Source organism: Vipera berus (assembly GCF_964194415.1).
Source record: "Vipera berus genome assembly, chromosome: 8".
NCBI lineage: Eukaryota > Metazoa > Chordata > Lepidosauria > Squamata > Viperidae > Vipera > Vipera berus.
This window is the reverse complement of record NC_138211.1, coordinates 11,278,760-11,301,715: the sequence shown is the minus strand read 5'-3', so window position 1 is coordinate 11,301,715 and position 22,956 is coordinate 11,278,760. Positions and strand designations below refer to the sequence as shown.

The window sequence follows — 22,956 nt, the reverse complement described above, 5'->3', positions numbered from 1 at the left end:
AAGTGGACCTCCAAGTTTTATTTATTTATTTTTATTTTATTCCATTTATATCCCGCCCTTCTCCAAAGACTCAGGGCGGCTTACAAGCTTAGCAGTAGCCTTCATTCTATGTATATGCCTGCTTATTAGGGCTTTTATACCCCCCCCCCAAGCGGCATTATTACAAAGTCAGCTTAATTGCCCCCAACAATCTGGGTCCCGTGGCTGGCTGGGGAATCCTGGGAGTTGAAGTCCACATGTCTTAAAGTTGCCACCGTTGGGAAACACTTCTACCTTTACAAAACAAACAAACAGGTAGAAAGGGGTTCAGTGTTGTTTGGTAGAAATAGTGGCTACTATCAACCCACAATTCTTCAAGCATGGCCTTGTAATAAGTTCTTGAAGAACTTCACGGGAGGCCAAGAGATGCAAGCCTCAACATCTTTTTCAGTTTAGAGCGTTTGTTAAGCCCATAGCAAGTCAAGGGTTTGATTTCACCGGCTATGGTTTCTTTAGCCATGGCTCAGTGGGAAAAAAAACAAACACAGTCGGCTGCCTTGCACGCAAAGCTATCTGTCACCTGTCCCCGTGCGGGAGATGATGGCATCCAGTCTCACACGGTGCTTCAAGCCTGAGCCATAAAAATTGGAAGGTGGTGCATTATGAAGATGTAGACTCATCTGCCCAGATGATGGTTTTCTAGCACAAATGGACAGGGAAGATGTAGAGAGAAATGGGCTCTTTAAAAAAAAAGGAGAGTTGCTTTTCCTTCAGCCTTTACCCTGCCAAGCCTTCACATTGCCCCTCTTGAGGTTAGCAAAAACCCACCTTCCAGCAGAGGAAGTCGCAGCAGGTCTGGAAACGGAGACAAGAACCGGAAACCACCCTAACTCTACAAGAGCCCACGTGGGGGAGCTGGCTTAAGAGGAGTAAATGCAAATTGCTGCTTGGAGTAGGAACAGGGAGCGAGGAGAGTAAGTGTTGTTCGGATCCAAGGCCATTTTGTCCTAGGGAAGAGAGGGGGTTTTTTTTGTTTTTTTTTTAAAATTATTTGGAGGTGTTCTCTGCTCTACAACAACATAATGGGTGGTGTTTATTTTTCACCAGACCAGGAAGAAAAAGTCCTCCTAGCCTGGAATCTGTTTACATGCCCTTTTGTAAAAGTAGGCAGAAATCAAGCACAATGTTTGGTTTTCCTTGTTTGGATTTAGCTTGGAAAAGAAGCGGGGGGGGGGAGGGTTTTGATTAAATTGAGGACCACATTCTTTGCTCCTGGTTACAACCTGGTGCCTAAGGAGTCCCATCACCCCCAGCCAGTGCGGTAGTTCCAGGCTGCAATTCTGGGACAGAACAGTCTGTTTTTCTTTTTGCTCAGAACATATTCACAGAGAGAGAGAGAGAGAGAGAGAGAGAGAGGCACTCAGCGTTCAGAGAATAAGCGTGAGTACTTGCTGTGTCACACACAGTGCGTTGGCGCTAGGCAGGCGGGTGGGAGGGGGGAGTGCAGCTGGACCCACCACAGCCTTGATGTTTGCTGCTAAAACCTGCATTGCTGGACCTCCTCAGCCTTCCCACTTGAAGGCTGGATTAGCAGGGGATCCAAACAACCAAGGATTCAGGGCAAGAAGTGGCTTTCTGATGAGAGGGTGCCCACATCAGCCAGCATTAACCCAACACTGGCACTGCAGAGTGAAATGGGTGGGCATTTAAACTTATCAGATCTGATTCTTTGCTCGGTGGAAGAAGCCAAATACAGTAAAAGCACTTTTCAGAGATGTCCAGCATCTCCTTTCATAATTGGTTCGGTAATGAAACTGCTCTTATTATTAGGTAATTTATTCTAATATTCAGCCAGAATCTTCTTGTGACTTAAGGCTGTTATTCTATGGGTAGCAATCAGGGACAATAGAGAAGAATCTTGGCTGTTTTACAAGCCGCCCTTTTGGATGCCTGAAGTGTATTATTATATCTCCCTTAACCTTTCTTTTCGAAGCTAAATATATCCAGTTTCTCAAACTCTCTTTATGGGTCTCTACTTTTCCTGTCCCGTTGTGTTGTTGTTGTTGTTGTTGTTGTTGTTGTTTTTTAAAAAAACTCCTGGACTTTTGGTCCCCAGTTCTGGTCATTGTTCTCAAGGTGAGATCTAACTGGTAGAAATGTTGGGAGGACCTTATTTTCTTCCGCACTTTGGAAAGCACATTTTAGTTTCACAAATGAAATCCAGCATTGTTCTGCTAGGCAGTGCTTTTGTCTGGGTGAGGTCTACAGAAATATATGGTTCCGTTACGTTTCAGTCAACACTTCCTAGGAATTTCAAACTTAAGAGGAAGGAAATATGCAATGATCTGGGTCTACAGGAAGGAATCAAACATTCAGGTCAGTGACAGGGAGTCAGTGGCCCTCCTGATGTTGCAGAACTACAATTCTCAGCAGTTCCATCTGACATGACCAATGGTGAGGGATACTGGGAGGTGTAGTTATTCTAGTTACCACTTCCCTTTTGAGTCATGCTTTATGCAGCAGTTTTGAGCAACGAGCACATCCTAAGCCTTTGCTTTTCTTTTTCTTCCTAGCTAGCGTTATTCATAAAGAGAACCCATAAGAGTTGATTCTGTGGCAAGCACAGGGGGGTCCTCAACTTACAACAGTGATCATTCAAAGTTACAAAGGCACTGAAAGAAGGGATTTATGACCGTTTTTCACACTTATGGCCGTTGCAGCGTCTCCATGATCATTTTAGGCGCTTGGCAACTGACTTCTATTTATGATGGTTGCAGTGTCATGGGACCACCTATTTGGACCTTCTGACAAGCAAAGTCAACGGGGAAGCTGGATCCACTTAACAGCCGTGTTACTAACTTAACAACCGCAGTGATTCACTTAACAACTGTGGCAAAAAAGTCATGAAATGAAGCAAAACTCACTGAACAAATGTCTCACTTAGCAACAGAAATGTTGGGCCTTAAGTCGAGGAGTAGTTAGTTGACACTTGAATTTTAGGAGAACTAGAGTTGGGTGATCTCGGATACGGTTCTCCCTTTTCTTGAGAGGTACAAAGACGCGCAAAGGTGATTTGCCATTGCTGGGAACTAGTCAACGTCTCATGGCAACAGCAATCTGAGTTTAGGCAAGTCTACCTAGCCCTAAATTTCACTTGAGTTTGCAGCCAAGCTTGCTGTTAAGTAAACATGGCTAGATGGCTGCTCTTTTATTGGAAGAATATAGAGTAAGGAATGTTTTTACTTCAGGAATCATGGGTCTGGAGGTTTTTTTTAAAGGGGGCTATTATTTATGGGACAGACCCTGTTTTTTAGTTCCTTGTTTTCTTAGGATATGGCCTCTGAGATTTTATGGGACTCTTGAGTAAATATTTTTTCTTGCTGTGCTTTAATCATTTCTGGGATCCTCCCATGCAAAAGATGGGTTAGTCTGCCTCCCATTTCTTCTTTGCTGTTGCAAAGCCCTCCTCCTCTTTCCTAGAAAACTCTGCATACCCAAGTCCAACAGTTTTTCCCAAACTCAGCCTCTCACACCTGGCCCTTGCCAGTTGGAACAGATCCAATTAACCCCCAAAGCCCTGGAATGGCTTTGTACTGCTCTGTAGGAAAGCTTTGTGGAAGATCTTACAGGACCTCAGAGGGGTCTCTTTGTTCAAATGGGAGCCATTCCATCCAACAAGTGGCCTCCCCAAACACTCAGAAGGGAGGGGAGAGAAATCACAAATCAAAGACATCCCTCCTTCTGCTTATTTGACCAGTGCCAAAATCCAGAGAGCAGGCAATTAAAGTTTAGCTGCACGCCATAACCCAGTCCAGATTTAGAAGCCCATGTGGGTTTGTTTTGCTTTGTTTAGGTACAACCAAAACAGATAGATCTTGATTCACATTTTCCTAAAAGTTGTGTCATCCTACATAAGAAATGGCAATGGAATCCCTTAATGTTACCTCTTTTATTTCTGGGAAGAGCCCAGTACTTTTGCACAACTGCAGGACTAACAAATTTGGGGACCTCATTGGCAATTTTATTTTTATTTTCCAAAAGTCAGATTGGGGAAACGGTCCTAGTTAGCACAAAAATTGCTATCATCTCAAAGCACATAGAAATCTTGAGTATTCAAGGACAATTTTAAAAACAGAATAGCCAAATGAGCTGGACAGCTCTCAGTTTGACTAGATCAGTCTATTTTTGGAATGCTTGTTTATTGTCGCCAAGGTCATAAATAACTACGAATCCCAACCCCCTTAGGTCAGGGCACCCTTACGATTAGCATAGGGAGAAAAAGTTTTTAAAAAGGATATACGATTTTCAATAAAGTTGGAATTGTGAGAAACCCATCTGGATGGTGTTCCCAGCACTGAGGGGAGAGAGAGAGCTCAAGAGCATATTCTGAAACCCTCCTATTAAAGAGGAGCGGAAACTCCTCTATTGGAGCTTTTACCTGGTCACCTGTAGATTTATGATGAATAGTATTCAAAAATTGCTTGGGAGACCCATCATCTTCTGCCCATGACTTCAGCTAGGCCGTGGAATTGCCAAATTGGATTGAGCTTAGCATGTGTCACCTGAGATTTCTGGGTTAAGATCACTTCAGCTCCTCTGTTATGCTCAGAAAGTGGTTTGCTGCACATGATATCCAACCTTATCATGCAAATGTTTAAAATTCTCTCTTTTCCCAACATAAACATGTTAAAATAAATCGATCCAATTGTTATAATCAGAAGGTGAATTTTAAGGGGATTCTAACCCAGAACAGTGACTGGGATCTTACATAGTAAGTTAGTGTGTGTGTGTGTGTGTGTGTGTTGGTGTTGGTGTTGGTGTTGGTGTTGGTGGTGAATGTTTTTCACTCTAGCATGTTTTGTAAGTGATTTGCTTATTGTGATTTGGAAAATTCACATGATATGCGAACCTAGCCTCTTGCTGCTGCTTGTCGTTAGCTTCTTCGGTGAACCTTGGTTAAACAAAACATCGTTCAATGTGGTTCATCGTTCAATGGGATCTTAGTCTGCGAACTGATATGAGTGGGTTCTGTTTTGACAGCATCGTGCACAAAATGCTTTGCTGCATTTTAATCCAGTAATCCACAGTTAAGCCAACTGTGCCCAATGCAGTGTGGGAACTCAGCCTATAACACAGAGCCCTTTGCTTTTTTTCTTGTGTGTAACCCACCTAAACAACCTGTTAATTAGATGAGTCAGAACAGGAGGAGGAGGAGGAGGAGGTGGTAATTCTTAACATTGCATTAAATTAATACTTACATGTATTTGTACTTTTGAGTGACCTGAAGAGTACATTGGCAAAGGATTTCAGAAAAGGCAAAAATCTAAGAGGAGACGGAAGCTTATAGCAGGCAAGGAATCTTTTATCTAGGTGTTTATCCAGAAGGAGAAATATTGGGACTGACCCTGGGGAACAGTAGGGTATCATCTGGGGCTTTTCCTGAAAACAAACACAAATCTCCTCATTCCCTAGGTTGAGATCTATTATCCACCCCCTGAACAGACAATTCAGCTTTTGGCTTGGTGAGTTTCAGAGGCTCAGGATCATACAGCTTCTGCTTTTCCTGCCTGGCTTGCCACTGGTATTTCTTTTAGCAGGTGAGAAAGTGAAATAAGGACTCTTATCTTCCTGTGGGATGAATTGCCTCTAGTCCAGAATTAGGTGGTCTCTTCCCACATTTCTTTTTCAATTGTATTAGAATTTTGGTTTGCGCCTTATAAAAGGTGAGTAACCATAGTGTGGGTTCTGGTAAGGATAAGGTGTCTGGTGAGACATTGGGGCGTGCCTAGATTTATGTGATTTTTGGTACAAACCGGAAGGTCATTTCTGGGATGTAGGATCCGATAGATCTTTTTCTCAACTCCTATAAAACTTTTATCTTGCCTTTCCTTCTACTTAAAATCAAAGGATAAATTTAATTAGAAGCAGACCCCACTAGGTTGCAAGGGACTTCTGGCTTCAGTTCTGTTTTTGCATCTGAGCCATGGAAGTTTATGAAATGGCAGAATGGATGCCTGGGAGCAATAATATATCAGATGGAAGACTTACCAGCTGCAGGTCATCCAAATCGGTGGTATTGATGTGGGGGGGATAGGTGTTTGGTTCTGGAAGTCTTCTGATATATCTTGGAATCAAAAGGAATCTTTTAGATAGACCAGCACAAATGACCTTACCTGGAGTAAAGCAGTATCTTATAAAATTAGAGTATTTCACACTCAATTGAATATAATTGACTTCCAAGTATGTAAGTGTGCATGGGTTGCAACTGTAACAGTTAAACCAGGGGTAGGCAACCTTGCGTCTTTTATGACTCGTGGACTTCAACTCCCAGAATTCCTGAGCCAGCATGGCTAAGCACGGAAACCTCTCCCTTTCCCCTCAGCATGGCTGGCTCAGGAATTCTGGGAGTTGAAGTCCACCAGTCATAAAAGAGCCAAGGTTGCCTACCCCTGAGTTAAACCATAACAACGTTTGGGTAGGAGAAGTAGTAGGAGCTTGTAACCTGGACTGGACCTTCTATAGTCTGTGAGCATTGATCATACTAGCTAGAGAACTGTGATCTGAAAGATGGAAAGATCTGAAAAGGGTTGGGTAACCTGTGGCATGTTTGGGCTCTAGACTTTATTTCATTAATGAATGAATCCAAAAAATGACTCATATTGACAAAATCCAAAAGTTAACTCAGATTGGGATCATTGACTTGGATGGATGGATAAAGAGAGAGAGAAAAACACACATATGGTGGTGCCAAAAAGCTGGAATTTGGGGGAGATGACAGCTACCTTACAATGACAGGCAACAGTTAGATAAACTAAAGCAGTTGTAGTTGTATCAGCAGAAGGTTTTTGATGTGGAAAAGGAATTTAGGTGGAGGCAGGCTTATCACAACGGGGCTGAGAAATTGCATCTGCCCCAAAATTTATTTCTTCTGCATTAATTCCGGTTGTCCAGATATTTCCTTGCTGACTGTCTGTCTTGTATAGTTTCCTCAGCTTTCTTGGAAACAGTTTTAAGATCCCATGAAAAGAATGTCTTTTTTTTCTAAATGTTTTATGTCTTAAAATTCTCCATCCTGGAACTAACAGTTGCCAAGAATCAAGTAGTACATGAAGCACAAACTTTAAACTAGGTAATTTTTCTTGCACTGTTTATTCAATGACAGCTAACAAAAGAAGTGTTTTTATCGACCAGACAGGCCAATAATAGCGTTCGGCTTTTTTCCACTGATCCTCCCAAAGACTTTTTTTCCATTAGAATCCATTAGGAAGCATTCTTTTTGCAGCTTTGTCTAGGTAGCAACAAGAACCTCACCCATTTATTTCTACATCTGTTCCATAGGGAAAATCCACACAACTAGAGATAGTACAACATCTATTTCACTTGCAGAAGTAGAAAATCTTCTCCTCCTTTTTCTCTTCCTCCTCCTCCTCCTCCTCCTCCTCATTTTTGGAGTTATTGACACTTGAGGCAATATTTCTGCTGTTGCTCTTATTTACTTAATCCCCAATGTCTCCAGGTAAAAGACTTTGAGGTGGTGGATAGCTATGTATTTAAGAATTCCTCTTGTCCTCTGAGGCCACAATTTTTGCAATTGCATGACAGGGGTTATAACTTACTGTGGACTTATTTAGAAGGCCTTCTTTTAAAAAAAAAAAAAACACCAGTTGCCACTTGCAATGGATAAATGCTGTGATTGCACCATGCTTTGGACTGCAGTGGAGAAAAGTGCTTTGGAGAGTATGTTGATGTACTGGTTGAATCTGTCAGAAACATGGTCAAGCAAATTACTCTTTTCTGGGGTGATGGGATTGCTGTCATAAAGCTGTTCAGTCACTTGCACAAATGACTCGTTGACCCTGAATATTGCTTTTTATTTCGTATTTGAAGTATTGTATGACCCTAAGACAGTGTTTCTCAAACTTGGCAACTGTAAGATGTGTGGACTTCCAACTCCCAGAATAGCTGGCTAGGGAATTCTGGGAACTGAAGTCCACACATTTTATACAGTTGCCAAGTATAGAAGCACTATTAGTAGATGGCCTGTGGAAGCTATAAGCGGCCTGCTTTTCTTTTTCATGTCTGTTTCCAGGTCTCAAAAGTCATAGTTTGAATTTTAGCTGTTGTTACAGATTCACTAAATAATTGTGATGGCAGGTTGCCATTTTCTCAGCGCCCCCCCACTCCACTTCACTTGCAGTATGGTGGATAGAAGCTTAGTTCGCACAGTTTGCTTAACCATTAAGCAATTTGCTTTGTTTTGGCTGAGCCTGCCGTGTGAACCCAGCCAGGTGTATGGTTTATTCAGCAAACTATGCTTAAGCATCCTTAGTATTGTGGAAGCCCCAGTCAAATTGTCGCTTTACAAGATTAGTTTTGTAGTTCCTGGAGACAATGCGGAATTCTGCACAAAGACGATAGCAGAAATGACAACGACGATCATGTAAATGAAATGCTTTGAAAAACAGACTTGCAAAGTGCTATTATTTTGGATTTTAGAAGCAAACTGGTAATCCTGTCTGATAACTGTTCTTAAGTATCTGAAGAGCTGTCAATCAGGAGATTGCTCTTAGCTAATGCTGGAAGTTGCTTCCTATTAGTAATAATAGGAAGACTAGAATAGAATCCACCAAGTATAGAACTGGTGGGACAAATGACCTCAGTAAGGGAAGGCTGGGAGTGTTTTACAAGAAGAAGCTGGACAGTAGTCTCTCTCCAGGGGCTGGAGGAAGTAGACTCTGAGGAAGGTCTGTAGATGGATACCAGTATGTTTTTCTCCCTCGGATCTGTGCTGGAACATCCATTAAAGCTAAATGCTGAACGATTCAGAATCACCCGAAAGAAAAATATTTCCATGCTGCTTATATTCAGAGGTGGAATTTGCTGCCAGCAATAGTGGAAACACAGGCAAGCATGGATGGTTGGTTCATGAAGAAACAGGTTATCAGCAGCTGGTGGATGGTAGGTGGTTTTTTTGATACCTCTTGGCTTTTAGACAGCTTGATCCATCCAGTAGCCTGATTCTGATGGTGTAATTGTCCTTGGCATGGCAGGTCTTGTGTTGAGTTGGGGAAAGAGCGAGATGTCCTCCTTTAATATCAGATGTCTTTAATATCAATGGCCAAAGAAAGTAACACCATGTATTTCCATCATTGTTGTAATGTAATAAGAATTATATATCTGCCTTCAGCAATGAATGAGCGTCCTTAGCAATCAGAATAGGGTAGGGTAGGATGGGGTGGGGTAGACTAGACTGGAATGGAATGGAATAGAATATGGAACGGAACAGAACAGAACAGAACAAAATAGAATAGAAAATACAGAATGGAGTAGGAATAGAAATAGAATACAATCCTTGTTGATTCAGTTATTTGACCATATAGTTCTCTTCAGTCATATGATTTGAAGTACAGTATGATTGTATATTCTTTTCTCTAAACAACCAAACATTCAAAAATATGCACTTGAAATCAGTAGACGGGAAAATTTGTATTTTGCTTTCCCCCCTGGGGAGTCGCTGTTTATAAAATACTACTAATAAGCCCGCTCTAAAACGGAAAGGCTTTATTGCCATCCAGGACTAATCTCGACTTGGGGCGTTAAAAACTAGAGAGAAAAGGCTGTGAATGGGCAAAAATATTCTGGTTTTGATGTTGGTAACATTTCAAAGGGGAGCAAGAAATGTAACTGCGAGTGTGCACAAGTCTCTTATGCTTCCTTGGAAGTCAGCATCACAGAGGCCAGCAGACTGATTGATGTTCAAGTAAACGCACATAGGATCTCAGCCTGGAGCTCCTTAGGCAAATTTCATTGAGCATATACCAGGGGTAGGCAACCTCGGCTCTTTTATGACTCGTGGACTTCAACTCCCAGAATTCCTGAGTCAGCATAGCTGACTCAGGAATTCTGGGAGTTGAAGTCCACGAGTCATAAAAGAGCCGAGGTTGCCTACCCCTGGCATATACCAATCCCCAACTGAATTGGGCGGAGTAAACTAAGGGTCAGGCGTACACTTTTGATTTCTGTAGATTTGACTCATGGCATGAAAAATAGTTCTCAGGTCTAAGAACTATCCTGGTGCTCTTCATTGCTCACACAGAAAGGTGAACCCACTTTAGATTGCATTAAAGTTAAGGGGAGGGGGGGTGTCTTCTGAACAGACCAGGCACGAATGAGTAAAGCTGGCAATTTGGTGGGGCCCAGGAACAGGTGCAGAATAACATTTTCTTCCCTTGCAGGATTGAAAGAAAGACAGTTGTAACCAAGTCAAAGTTATATTTTTAAGCCCGGGGCACTTGAGTAAACCTTCAGCCGCGACTGACCAAGAGGACACTCTGGGACAGTGTTTCTCAACCTTGGCAACTTGAGGAGCCACTCCCAGAATTCCCCTAGCCAGCTTTGATTGCCAAGGTTGAGAAACACGGATCTAGGAAATCCATGTACACACTCTCTGGCTGTTCTTGGACTATCTTCTCTTCTGGAATGTCAGGGTCAGCTCCTGGCCTCTCCTGCCCACCTTGTCTTGGTTTGGATGTAGCTGTTGCTCCTGGGTGCTGCCCGGGCTGGGGGGGGAGGGGGAGGGGGAAAAGCTCTCACTTCCTTTGGTCTGTTGCTGGCTGACTACCTGGCTCCCTGCAGCTGGAGCAGGCTGAGCGAGCAGGACGTGCTGTTCCACTGTCCGCCTGATGCTCAGCCTGGAAGGGAGGGGGGGTAGAAATGCTGTGACACTGGGTCACCCACAGCAGTGGAGAGCTATACCGCAGCTTTCTCTGCCAGGAACCAGATTACAGGAGGAGAGGGAAAGAGAGACTCTCCCTCTCTCCCCCTCTCTCTCTCTCTCTCTCTCTCTCTCTCTCCCTCTCCCTCTCTCCCTCCCTCTCTCCCTCCCTCTCTCTCTCTCTCTCTCTCTCTCTCTCTCTCTCTCACACACACACACACACACACACACACACACACACACACCCTCCCTACCATTTACAGTTGTGCCAGAGAGAAGAGGAAAGATGAACCTGGTGCACATTTTCACCATCCTCCTCCCCCTCCTCCTCCTCCTCCTCCTCCTCCTCCTTTCTGTGTCCCTCTCTGTTTTCTTTGTCTCTCAGCCTTCTCTCTCTCTCTCTCTTGTCTCTCCACAAAATAAAATGCCAAAGTTCCTGTCCTTCAAAGTAACCCGATTTGTAAATGTAGTTCCAGAGTCAAAACTCTGCTTCTTGAGATTTCCGCTTATTCTTCTGCTGTTGGCCTAAGAGGCGACCGACCAGTTAGTTGTCCACGGCTACTGAAGTGACCACTTCAGGGGCACCTCCTGAACCATCTGTCGGCCTTTCTAATCTGCTTGACTTTTCAATATTAATTTGCTGTTGAGAAAAGAAGCTGGCATGCCGCAGAGTCAAGTGACAGCCTCTGGAATTATCTTGATTTGCAAGAATGTTCCGAGCCCAATAGGCATTCCTGGAAAAAGGGAGATGACAAAGGATTGCAGCCCAGAGAGATGGAAAAAGGCATCTCTCCCGGGGCGGGTGGAGAGAAAAGGATTTTAAAAGATTCATAGTGAGGCTCTTGGCAGGGGCAGCAGGGGGCAATTAATCAGTGATTTCAGAGAGCAGTGGGTGACTGCCAGATTTGTGAACAGCTGTGAGCCTGATTCTGACATACAGGCAGTCCTCAACCTACCATCACAATTGAGACCAAAATTTCTGTGGCTAAGCGAGACATTTGTTGAAGTTTTGCCCCATTTCACATGCTGTCTTGCCACAGTTGTTAAGTAAATCACTGCAGTTGTGAAGTTAGTAACACGGCTGTTAAGTGAATCTGGCTTCCCCATTGACCTTGCTTGTTCAGAAGCTCATAAAAGAGGATCGCGTGACCCCTGGGAGGTTGGCAACCATCATAAATATGAGTCAGTTGCCAAGTGCCTGAATTTTGATCACATGGCCATGGGGGGGGGGGAAATGCAGCTGTCATAAGTATGAAAAACGGTCATGAGTCACTTTGGCAGTGCCATTGTAACTTCAAACGGTCACTAAACTGTTGTAAATGGAGGGCTACCTGTACTTTAAGAATTGTACTCCAACTCACAGGAATGCTGAACTCTTGCAAGGAATCTGTGCCAGAGAGAAAAAGCGAACATAAACATTTGTCCTGCAGCATCTTTTGATGGATTTCGTGGGGAATAAGCTTCCATACATTTTAGTACCACATTTGCAGTTTTTCTCCAGGGAAGGCTCCCGAGTTTCTCCGCATTTCTCCGGATGAAGTGGAACCTTACCTGGGACTGCCTTCGTTTGGTCAATGATCCTGAGAGCAGTTACAGTTACAAGTTACAGCAAAACACAAAATAATAGATAAAGTGCATTCAGGGGGCAAATTCAGCAGAAATATCCCATTGGTATGGTTGAAGCAAGTCAGAAGGTCTTGAATGATTTATTGTGCATCCTTTAGAAGTGATTTGCCAATCTCCTTTCCTTCTCACTTGTATATTAAAAAAACTCCTGCTCAAGAAATCAACCAGACTTTAAAATCCTACTGGATCTTAGTTAATGATACCAGAGGCATCCTGCAGTCTCACACTTTAAGACAGAAAAATGTTCAAGGGAGGATTAGTTTGGGTTCTTTTTATAATACACTCTTGGACACACCCACAAGTGTGTTACACTATAGTGCTGTTTATGAAAGGACCATCCTTGTTCCCTAAACTGACATTCTTGTTTCTGCCTGCATTGGTTGTTTCCTGATAAAAACCCTAGATTATTCCTCTCCAGAGAAACACCCAAACAGAGGAAAAACAAAGAACAAATAAAGCTTCGTTTAATTTAATTAATGGGAGAGGGTGCCAGACTCTGAATGTGGAGCTGCTAAGGGCTGTGTTATACTTCGGTCTCAGATATGTTTGTCCCAATTAACTCTCTGTTGATTCTGCCCCTCCTGGGGGAACAGTGGGAGGTGGGGTGGAATCTAAGCCATTATCTATTGCAAAAAGCATCTTATTGTTTGAGTTAACATGAGATTGCATTTCGGCTAGTTTGCATTAAGATTGGGAAGGTCTACTCCTGTTATCTAAATAAAAGGAGCTCTTGTCAAGACATGCAGGGTTAATTTGAGCTGTGCTTTAGCATCTGCGTTCACTGAGCAGAGAGAGATGCAAAAGGGAAACCTAAAGAAATGTCAGCCCTGCAAGGTAGACCAGACAGGTAAACTAAAGTCATGCATGCTAATATTACTTTTACAGGTAATCCTCAGCTTAGCGACCGTTTGAAGTTACAACAGCACCGAAAAAGTGACCGTTATTCACACTTAGGACCTTTGCAGCATTCCCCAAGGTCCCGTGATCAGAATTCAAGACGCTTGGCAACTGACTCACATTGGTGACGGTCACAGTGTCCCAGGATCATATGATCATCTTTTTGGCACCTTCTGACAAGCAGAATCAATGGGGAAGCCAGATTCAGTTCACAACTGTGTTACTAACTTAACAACTGCAGTGATTTACTTAACAACTGAGGCAAGAAAGGTCATAAACTGGGGCAAAACTCACTTAATATGTGTCTCGTCAATAGAAAGAACAGAGTAATAGAACCTTGCAAGTCTGAATGTGCTTCCCCGTTCCCTCCTCTTCTCGTGGGAACTGGAGAGGGTCTTGCCTGATGCCCTTTTTCGGATTACAGTTCTGTTCCAGACTCAGGTTTCTTTTATCTGACTGTTGTCTTGGTTGCAACTCTTCTTCCTGTCCCTCAAGTCATTCCTTCTGCCCATTACATGAACACAGTGTCTGCCAGCATGTGCAGAATGCCACTCTCTCTGTGTGAGATAATTATCCATGCTGTGTTGACAAACAGGATCAGTGAAGTATCAAGTCGCAAAGGGTCAGCCCTCTACTATTATCCAGAGTCACTTGAGAGTCAGGTAACCTATACATTGATTAAATTATCATTGGTCACATAGCCAGATGTTTAGACCGGATTTGACATTTTTTATCAGCCTGTCAAGTCCTTCCCCAGGACCTGAGATAGGTAGATGTTGTTCTTTGATTGTGTTAAAGTACAGTCACAAGTTGTAAGCTGTTCCAAGTAAAGCTGCCCTTTGCAATTGACTGATGGTGAATTTGTCAATGCCGATGGTGTTCAAGTGGTGCTTCAGTTGTTTTGGGATTACACCCAAGGGGCCTATGACTATTGGTGCTACCTTTGCTTTCTTTTGCCAATTTTTATTATTCATCTAGGAATAGTATTAAGCTGGTGGTCTTCAGAAGGACAAAGGCAAAGTCCCCTCCCCCTATGTGAGAACAGAAGACTTAAAGGCCTCCATGCTTTGCGCTGGATTTTTTTCTATCGGTCTTCACTGAAAAGGAGAAGAAGGAATCTATTGTGGATCCTTAATTAAATTTGTAAAATCTTGTGGTAGATTAAAATGGTGTCAGTTCTTTTTAATTGCAGTATAATCTGCAAAGTTGCAGGCAGTGCAAGGTGTAAACGAGAAGAATGAACTTCAGCCTTCTATTCTGTACTGCAGATCAAATGCAAGTGAGTGAGAGCTGCTGAGGAAGTACATACCCCCACATGTCATTTTAAAGAGCAACAATAAGCCAGGATCCATTAGAATGGTTTCCTATCCATGGAACAGGCTCCGTGCCTCCAGCCTGCTTTTTGTCTTAGTTTGGCCACGAAGGTGGATCCTTTGACTCATCCTTCCAGATTTGAAGGTATTACAGGTAACCTTCAACATGCAACCCACAATTGGCAAAGAATTTCAACTGTTAAGCTAGGTGGTTAGTAAATGAGTTGCGCCCGATTTTATGACCTTTTTTGCTAGAGTTGTTAAGTGAATCACATGGTCGTTAAGGTTGACTCAGCCTTTCATCCTTCTGAGGTTGGTAAAATGAGGACCCAGAATGTTGGGGGCAATAGACTGGCTGTATAAACCACTTAGAGAGGGCTATAAAGCACTGTGAAGCGGTATATAAGTCTAAGTGCTATTGCTGTTAAGCAAATTTGGCTTCCCCTCTTGACTTGGCTTGTTGGAAGCCAACTGGGAAGGTTGCAGATGGTAATCACATGAACTCAGGATGCTGTAACTGTCATAGGTACATGCCATTTGCCAAGTACCAGAAGTTTGATTACATGATCGTGGGGATGCTGCCATGGACATAAGTGTGAGGACCAGTTGTAAGTCACTTTTTTCAGTGCCACTATAACTTCAGCCACTAAACGAATGGTTGTAAATCAAGGATTACCTATAGTTTTTGTATGTTGTTATACCAGATTTCCTAAATGAAAATCACTTCTCCGCTTACAAACTTGTTAAAGGTTTCTAAGATTTGCAATTCGTTAGATTTTTAAAAGGCTGCCAGTCTCAGATTTAGATATCACACTATAAGCCAGTATTCTCCAACCTGGATGTCTAGGAAAGACCCAGAATAGACTTTGGGTTTAGTAATTAGCACAGCAAATCTGTAGAGGTGTACAGAGATGTCTTTGAAGAAAAAAATATGGTAACTGTTGGGAAAACGTGAACTTGACCCTGGAAAACAGGAAGGTGTAAGAAAGAAGCTCAGAACTGCCCCACCTTGATTCTCTTTAGTATAAGGTGGAGGGAGGGAGAGAAACACTTACCAGGTTTTTAAGATTCTGTTGTTATAGCTTTTATCCGTAGCGTTCTGTTCTTGTATTTCTTGTGGTGCCTATTTTCTGACCTGGCTTACTCCAAAAGGTTGACAGAGTCCAAGAAAAATTTTAACTGAGCAGAGCTGGACTCTTGTTCATTTGTTCACTGTGTTTACACAAAGTGGGCTGTCTTGCTTACAAGATTATATTAGAACTACCCCATCTGAATGGAAAAAATCCAAAGGGCCTCTAGATAGCAGCAAATTGCAACTGTTTGCTGCCATCTAGTGGTCATCTGCTTTTTTGCAGACATGGCAGGGTAGCCTTTTAACCTTTATAAAAATATTTCCTCTTGTTGCATCTCCTTGTGGATAAAGGAAAACAACAGAAGTAGTAACACCATGGAGATTTTTTTCATAGAAGGTGGAGGGGTTGAATATGAGGCTGTCAAAATACAGACCTGTGGTCCCTTCACGTTTAGGTCAGCCTCCACCAACTTAGTTTAGGACACGGGTGTCAGACTCGATCGCGTCACATGACGTATCGTGAGGTTTTTTGCCTTCGCGGAACTGGAGTGGACGTGGCCTGTGCGCGATGCATCCAGCCCATGGTCTGCCAGTTTGGCACCCCTAGTTTAGGAGACAGACATGAAAAATATAACCTGTATCCATCTCAACCCACATTTGCTTCTTTTTAAATGCCTTTCTTAGAACTAACTTAAGGGCTATAGAAATCCTCTGAATTTAGCAGATGTTGACAAGTTCTGCCTGAACGTGTGTGTGTGTGTGTGTGTGTGTGTGTGTGTGTGTATTGTGGGTGCTTACACAAAAACAATTGTGTACTGTATCAGATACTTACTTTCTCATCAATTTCTGTTTCTGCTTTTCATAAGATGTGAGTAGCAAAGAGATTAATAATTCTTTTTCAAGTATGCATATCTTTTAACCTGCATATCCTTTGGATAATGACCTGGATGGGATTCCTTCGGGCCATGAGGGAGAAAAAGAAGTTTAATTTATTTAACAGCTGTTGGGGGGGGGAAGAGATCAACTTATGTCCCCCTCCCACGCGCTCTCTCCCTCCCCCTTGCTTGCACAGCTAGCTAAGACTGCCAATTCATTTTGAAACCACTTGTGGGATGCATGCACTTGATTTGTTTTGCAAAGAAGCACTATTTCTTTATCATGACTGGAAGAGTTCTTAGAAAAAAAAGCTTTGGTCAACTCAAAGTTTAGGTTTAGCTTCATAAGAAACTTTGGTAAAACATACTCCTTTGATACTCCAATTGTATTTATGCTGGTGGGCGACATTTTGGTTACGTTTGCTGTGCGATATGCTTTCCAGCCAACAAACTTTTTATCCTGGGTGCCCCAGAGCAATAAATAAGCTGCATAATTTCCCCCAAATTTGTAGTGCAACCACTGCCATTTTGACTGAGAAATGCCCCCAGAAAAGGTACAGGTGACCACAGTTGAGAATTTCTGTTGCTAAGTGTGACAGTGGTTAAGTGAGTCTTGTTCCAATTTTATGACCTATTTTACCATGGTTGCTAAGTGAATCATAGCAGTTATTATGTGAGTTGAGTGGTCCTTGAGTGACTCCTCCTCCCCATCTCCCCATTGATTTTGCTTGCCGGGAGACCCCCAGGGAAGGTTGCAAATGGCAATCCTTTGACCATGGGATGCCGCAACCTTCATAAATACTTGCCAAGGGCGCAAATTTTGTTCGTGTAACTGTAGAGATTGTGCAAGGACGAGTTGTAAGTCCCTTTTCCCAGTGCTATTGTAACTTGGAATGGTCAATAAATGGATGGCTGTAAGTAGAGGACTATCTGTAACATAAGGCCTACGGCATGTGCAGTACTAGTTCATAAAAAGAAAACAGCCTCTCTCAAAAATAAAGAAAAATGTAAATCCTATCTTGCCCAAATGTGATATCCCGCTGCCTGTATGTTGTCATAGGTTTGCAACTAATGAAACAAGTAATTAGGATAGCCCCACTATTGTAGCCATCTTCTCCCAAAGGATAAGTTGTGATTATCAGCCAACCCCATGATGTCCTTTTTTCAGAATGTCTCTGCAGGTTTTAAGAGTGGCTTGTCGCTTTTAATCATCATTAGGTAAAGCTTGTCCGTGTCAAGGAGATAAACGCGATCATCTATTAACATTCGAAGTTAGTGGGGGGGGGGGTTAAGGAACAGGAGCTGGTTTTATTTAAAATCACAATTGACAACTTCAACCGGGGCGAAAGCATTACTACTCTGGGGAAAAAAGAAGGTAGACTCAGAGAATGCTTCAAACTTTTACATTCTGAAGTGTTGGGCTGGCATCCTTTGCCCCCAGAGTGGGGTATTTACCATGATTTTCTTGTGCCGGTTTGTGATAATTGTGGTCCTACACCGCAGACTGGCACCAAGATGGTAACTCTCCACTGCAGAGTATAACCCGTGGGAGGGGAAATTCTCAGAAATGACCAGTTTCTCCTCTCTTCCACTGCGGCATAAGTGTTCATATATGGTGCCCTCGCTGAGTTTGGTTGTTTGTTTGCAGACATTTCACTACCCAACTAGGTAACATCATCAATGTCCGTTGATGATGTTACCTAGTTGGGTAACAAAACAAATGTCTGCAAACAGACAGCCAAGCTCAACGATAACCAAGGGCTCCACAGTTCAATCCCGAGTTACATACCGTATATTCTTTTCTCCTTTTTATATCTTCAGTACCCCTCTCCCCTCTTTTTCATTCCTTTTTATACTGGAAAGGGGTCTCTGAATGTAGCTCCTATGAAAAATGGGAAGGGGTCTCCCTGTGGACCTTGGCACTCCACCCTTTTTATCCTACCAGGGCAACCCCTAATTGCCCCACTCTGCTTGTGGCCTCTGCCCTTGTTGTGTTCTCTGCCCTCCCCTTTGACACATTGCATGCGTGTTTGTGTATTCCCCTTCTTGGCACACCATCCCACACTGCATCGCGAAAAACAGCAGCTTTTTTTTTTGTCTTGTCGTTGAAGAAGAGCAGTTGGAAGACATGTGGCTAGTCCCAGATGAGGCAATGGCTTTGTTTGAGGGAAATGGGGTTTTGAACTGACAGTTGGAAGCTGTCAGATTGTATGTTTTGGTTAGCTGAGAAATGAATCTATTTTTACTACTCTTCCCTTGCCTATTTCCTCCCCACAAGCAAAACTTTCCTCCAAGCTGCTATGAGATGTTTTATGGGGAAGGGTCCCACTTTCCCCAGCCCCCTCCCCTCCACAGTTCTCCTAGCCTTGGTGGTTAGAAATTATAGGAACTGAAGGCCAGCATATCTGCAGGGCACTGGGTTTTTTTGGGGGGGGGGGGAAACACATGAGATTTAATTCCTGTTTTTTTTTCATCTCACATATCTAAGTGAGAGCCTTTTTTCTGTCTGACACTCTGCCATCTTTTAGTAGCTAATTCATTTTGGGGTTAAGCATGATTTCCTTCTGAAGGAGCTGTCCCAGTTAATAAAGTGTGTGTGTGTGTGTGTGTGTGTGTGTGTGTGTTCATTGTTGAGAGTCTCCCAGCAATATAGAGCAGAGGATATGTTGCAGGAAGAAGAGGAGCAGGATATATATCTTTACTTACACCAAATGTTATTTTCTTAGGCTCAAGGTGCTTTGATTAGGAGGCAGCAAGATGAATAAAATACGGGAACACGTATTTTTCAAAATAATGTCCTTGAGATGTGTGAACCTCACTGACAGGAAGGAGTGGGAGAAATAGTCCTGGGGTGTGCTGGGGCTCCCCCCCCTCCTTTTTTTTCTGTGGGTCTTCCCCACCCAGCCTTTATTCCCTGAAGTATGCAATAGGAAGAATTATAGGAAGACTATTTTAAAGTGGGGTGGCCAACCTTGGCAGCGTTAAGACTTGTGGACTTCAGTTCCCAGAATTCCTGAGCCAGCATGGCTGGCTCAGGAATTCTGGGCATTAAAGTCCACAGATTGTAAAAGGGCCCAGAGTTGCCCACCCCTGCTTTATGGCACATTGACCAGACTTCTGTGCACCCCTAGGTATGGTTACAGAGCTGATCAGTGAGTCAGTGGGACTCGCTCAACCAAAAAAGGCCTACAGCCCCCCTCCCTCAGCTTGCTCTAAAAGCAGCGAGAAACCTTTGATCCAGAATGTGTGTCTATCCTATTTGTTTCACCTTCTGCTCCACAACATCACAATCCCTCTTTTTTTGCGGGATTAGGGTGTTTTTGATCCTTTCCTCTCAAGATGAAAAGGCAAGCAAATAAAGTGACCGAATAAAAAAAATAAAAAAATATCCTAGGGGAAAGAGAATTAATATGCTCTCTCACACACACACACAGTGTCATTCCCACTATATATAGACAATCTGGGGGATTGGGAAAAAAAAACCACAGCAGAAGTAAGATGCCTGTTTCCTAAGTTCTGGTCAAGGCGATTGGGTTTACTTTAGATCAGGGGTCTTCAAACTTGGCCCTTTTATGACTTGTGGACTTCAACTCCCAGAATTCCTCAGCCAGGTATGCTGGCTGAGGAATTCTGGGAGTTGAAGTCCACAAGTCATAAAAGGGCCAAGTTTGAAGACTCCTGCTTTAGATGATCCTCCTCCTCCTCCTCCTCCTCCTCTTCCTCCTCCTCCTCCAGTCTCTTTCCCAACAATAGTTTCTCTCTTTTTTTAACATCTTAAACAACTTTTAGCTATCCTATGTAAAAGTAAGGGCTCCTATATCCCCTAAAATCTCTTTATTTTATCCTTCGCATGGTACTCTAATTGAGGGGTGGTTTACAATTCCTTGTCTACACTCAAATCGCTACATTTGTAACCTTAACTTGCACATGCTAAATCACAATCATATCAAACCAAGCCCATGAAGGCTGGGTACGTTGTGTGAACTTAACTGCTATTTTTAACGATAGAAAGGAGAACTCTGGAGGTTTCTGCTCCCAAGTTCCCTCGTCGGTGACCGTGTTATTTAGCCAGCACTGCTGGAGATACAGTTTAGCATCATCTAGTTATGGAAAACGGGTTGTAAATATGGGCTGCTGTGAGGACAAAACTGCTTCTCATGGTGTCGTACGCCCTCACCTGCATAGTATCTTCTTCTGTTCGATGTGATAACAAGGAATATGGTGACACTTCCAGGTTCCACGAGCCAGGTAGATGCTCAGGTGGATTGATGGATGTGCATTCTTGAGTCTGTCCGTAAGCTGTGGGCAACACAGAGTTAATCTGGTGTAACTAGGCCAGCTCGACAGCTTGCTGCTGCCAGGACCTTGTTTTGCCGTAACTGGGCAGTACGCCAAGTTCCTTCTGGCCGCTGTATAAAGTTGACGTAGTCAGAGCCGAATGCCTCTGCTAAACAAATGGGGCCACTTCCCCTCAGGGAAACTTCAGGGGGAGAGCCATAGACAAGTCATCGTGGAAGAGAAGACACAAGAGGTGTGCCTTAGGCTTCTACCTGCGCGGCCTAGAAATTAAACATGGCATCTCGGAAAGGGGTGGGGAGACTTTTGCTGCCCCAGAACAAAAGAGCTCAAAGTCGTTGGGTTGACCGGGTGCCAGCTCTGCCACCCACTCCTGGCCTTGACTCTGTTGGAGGAGAAGAGGGTATCTGAGGACACAAGGGGAAGCAGAGAGGGAGGCCCTACCGCCAGGGCCAAGAGAGCAGATGTTTTGAGAGAGGAGCTCAGTATATCGGCATAGGTTTTGGGCCGTCAGCTCCACCCAGCCACCTTGGTTTGAACAAGTTGCCACTGGAAGGGGTCAGTCATGAATCATAAGCAAGGATGTTGACCTTGGAGCTCAAGTATCTTCATTTGGGGACTTTGGCCTGGTCTCCACCTTTCTCGGTCCCGCCTTCTTTGAAAGCTTGTTGAGGAAATAAATTGGATGGGGTGGTGAAGGCTCACCTTCTGGACTACATCGAAAGATAGGGTTTGGCTACCACATGGACCCAACTGCTTGCCTGGAAGCCTGGGTAGATGGTGCCCACTGGTACACAGCAGTATTTTCCAACCTGGACAGCTTCCAGGAATATGGATATGGACCTCAACTCTCAGAATTTCCCACCAGCATGGGAATTGCAGGAGCAGGAGCCCCCCCACCCCCTCTCTGGAAGCTTCCCTAGGTTGGGAAATTCTGTGCATAATTCTGGGACAGACAGTCTGGCTTCGAATAAGAAACTTCCTGTGTTTCTGTGCAGCTGCTAATGTCTTGCTCTCTGCCTGTTTCCCTCCAGTCTCTCTGCTGCTGTGACATCTGAGAGGCAGCCACCGGTCTCCGTGTGTGGCCTTGGATCCTGCACCCAGCCCCTTCGCCTCCCTATAGCCAATGACCTCCATGAACCCAATGAAACCATCGCTCCCTCCCACCCCGCATGGGTGAGTATGATGCAGCTCGCCTCCTCTTTTGGCTTTGCACATGCCTCTCTTCCCCTGATCCTGCAGGCTTGCCGTTTGGCAAACTTTGCAAGGTGGGCACAGAGCAATACAGCTCAGCCCTTGGCTGCAGTACAGAGCTTCCCACCCCTGAGTTACCAGCAGTTCTTGTTTCACGTTTGGAAGTCACCACCTAACATCAGGAAGGGGTTATTGCGGGGAGGAGGCCCCTCTCTTTTTGCAGCCAAGTCCAAGATATGTAGTCCTCAGGTTTATCAGCCATAACTGAGGCTGGAATTGCTGTTGCTAAGCAGTCAGGCCCAATCTTACAGCTCCTTTTGCCACACGAACCGTGCAGTTGTTAAGTCAAATCTGACTCCTCTCCCCCCCACCCCCCTTGACTTGCTTGTTGGAAGCCAGCTGGGAAATTCGCAAATGGAGGCGCTGCAACTATTGTTAATACATGTTGGTTGCCAAGCAATTCCCTAAGTTTTGATTCCATGACTCCGGGAGCGCTGCAGTTGGTTGTAAAGACGAGGACTGGTTGAAGTCACTTTTTCAGTGCCATTGTAACATCACACCGCCGCTAAATGAAGGGTTGTAGGCTGAGGATTACCTGCAAGGTGCACTTTGAGTTGGCCTCTGAGGAGATTAGCAGTGTCCTAGAGCAGAAGTCTCCAACCTTTTGGGCACCAGGGACCGGTTCTGTGGAGAAACGTTTTTCCACGGACCAGAGAGTGCCTGGTTTTCTGTGCTACCTGCATCCCGCGGATGGGCTTTGCTTGTTTGTGCGGACCGGTTGCTGTCATGCCATGGTCTGGTACCGGTCCATGGACCAGGGGTTGGGGACCTCTGTCCTAGAGTAGGGATAAACCAGAATCTGTTGTGGTTCCTTGGAGTTTGGGGTGAGGGAATGGCTCGTTTGAGCTGCACACCTAAAGCCACTGAAAGAAGGTGACCATGAAATGGGCAAATGGCAAAATAAGGTTGGGGGGGGAGGCTCCTTACCTC

At 44.0% G+C, this 22,956-nt stretch overlaps 1 protein-coding gene across 4 annotated transcripts in view; it reads left to right on the top strand.

The window, feature by feature from the left end:
- The window catches only part of ZMIZ2 (zinc finger MIZ-type containing 2), a 94,704-nt gene that overhangs the window by 31,910 nt on the left and 39,838 nt on the right, over positions 1 to 22,956 (top strand). For all 4 annotated transcript variants that reach the window (XR_014027191.1, XM_081333545.1, XM_081333544.1 and 1 more), the window contains exon 2: positions 21,807 to 21,948. Coding sequence is in view for 3 of the 4 variants with exons in the window: in XM_081333545.1 (XP_081189671.1) it covers positions 21,899 to 21,948 (50 nt within the window). In the remaining variant the exon portion in view is untranslated. The remainder of the gene's footprint in view (positions 1 to 21,806; positions 21,949 to 22,956) is intronic.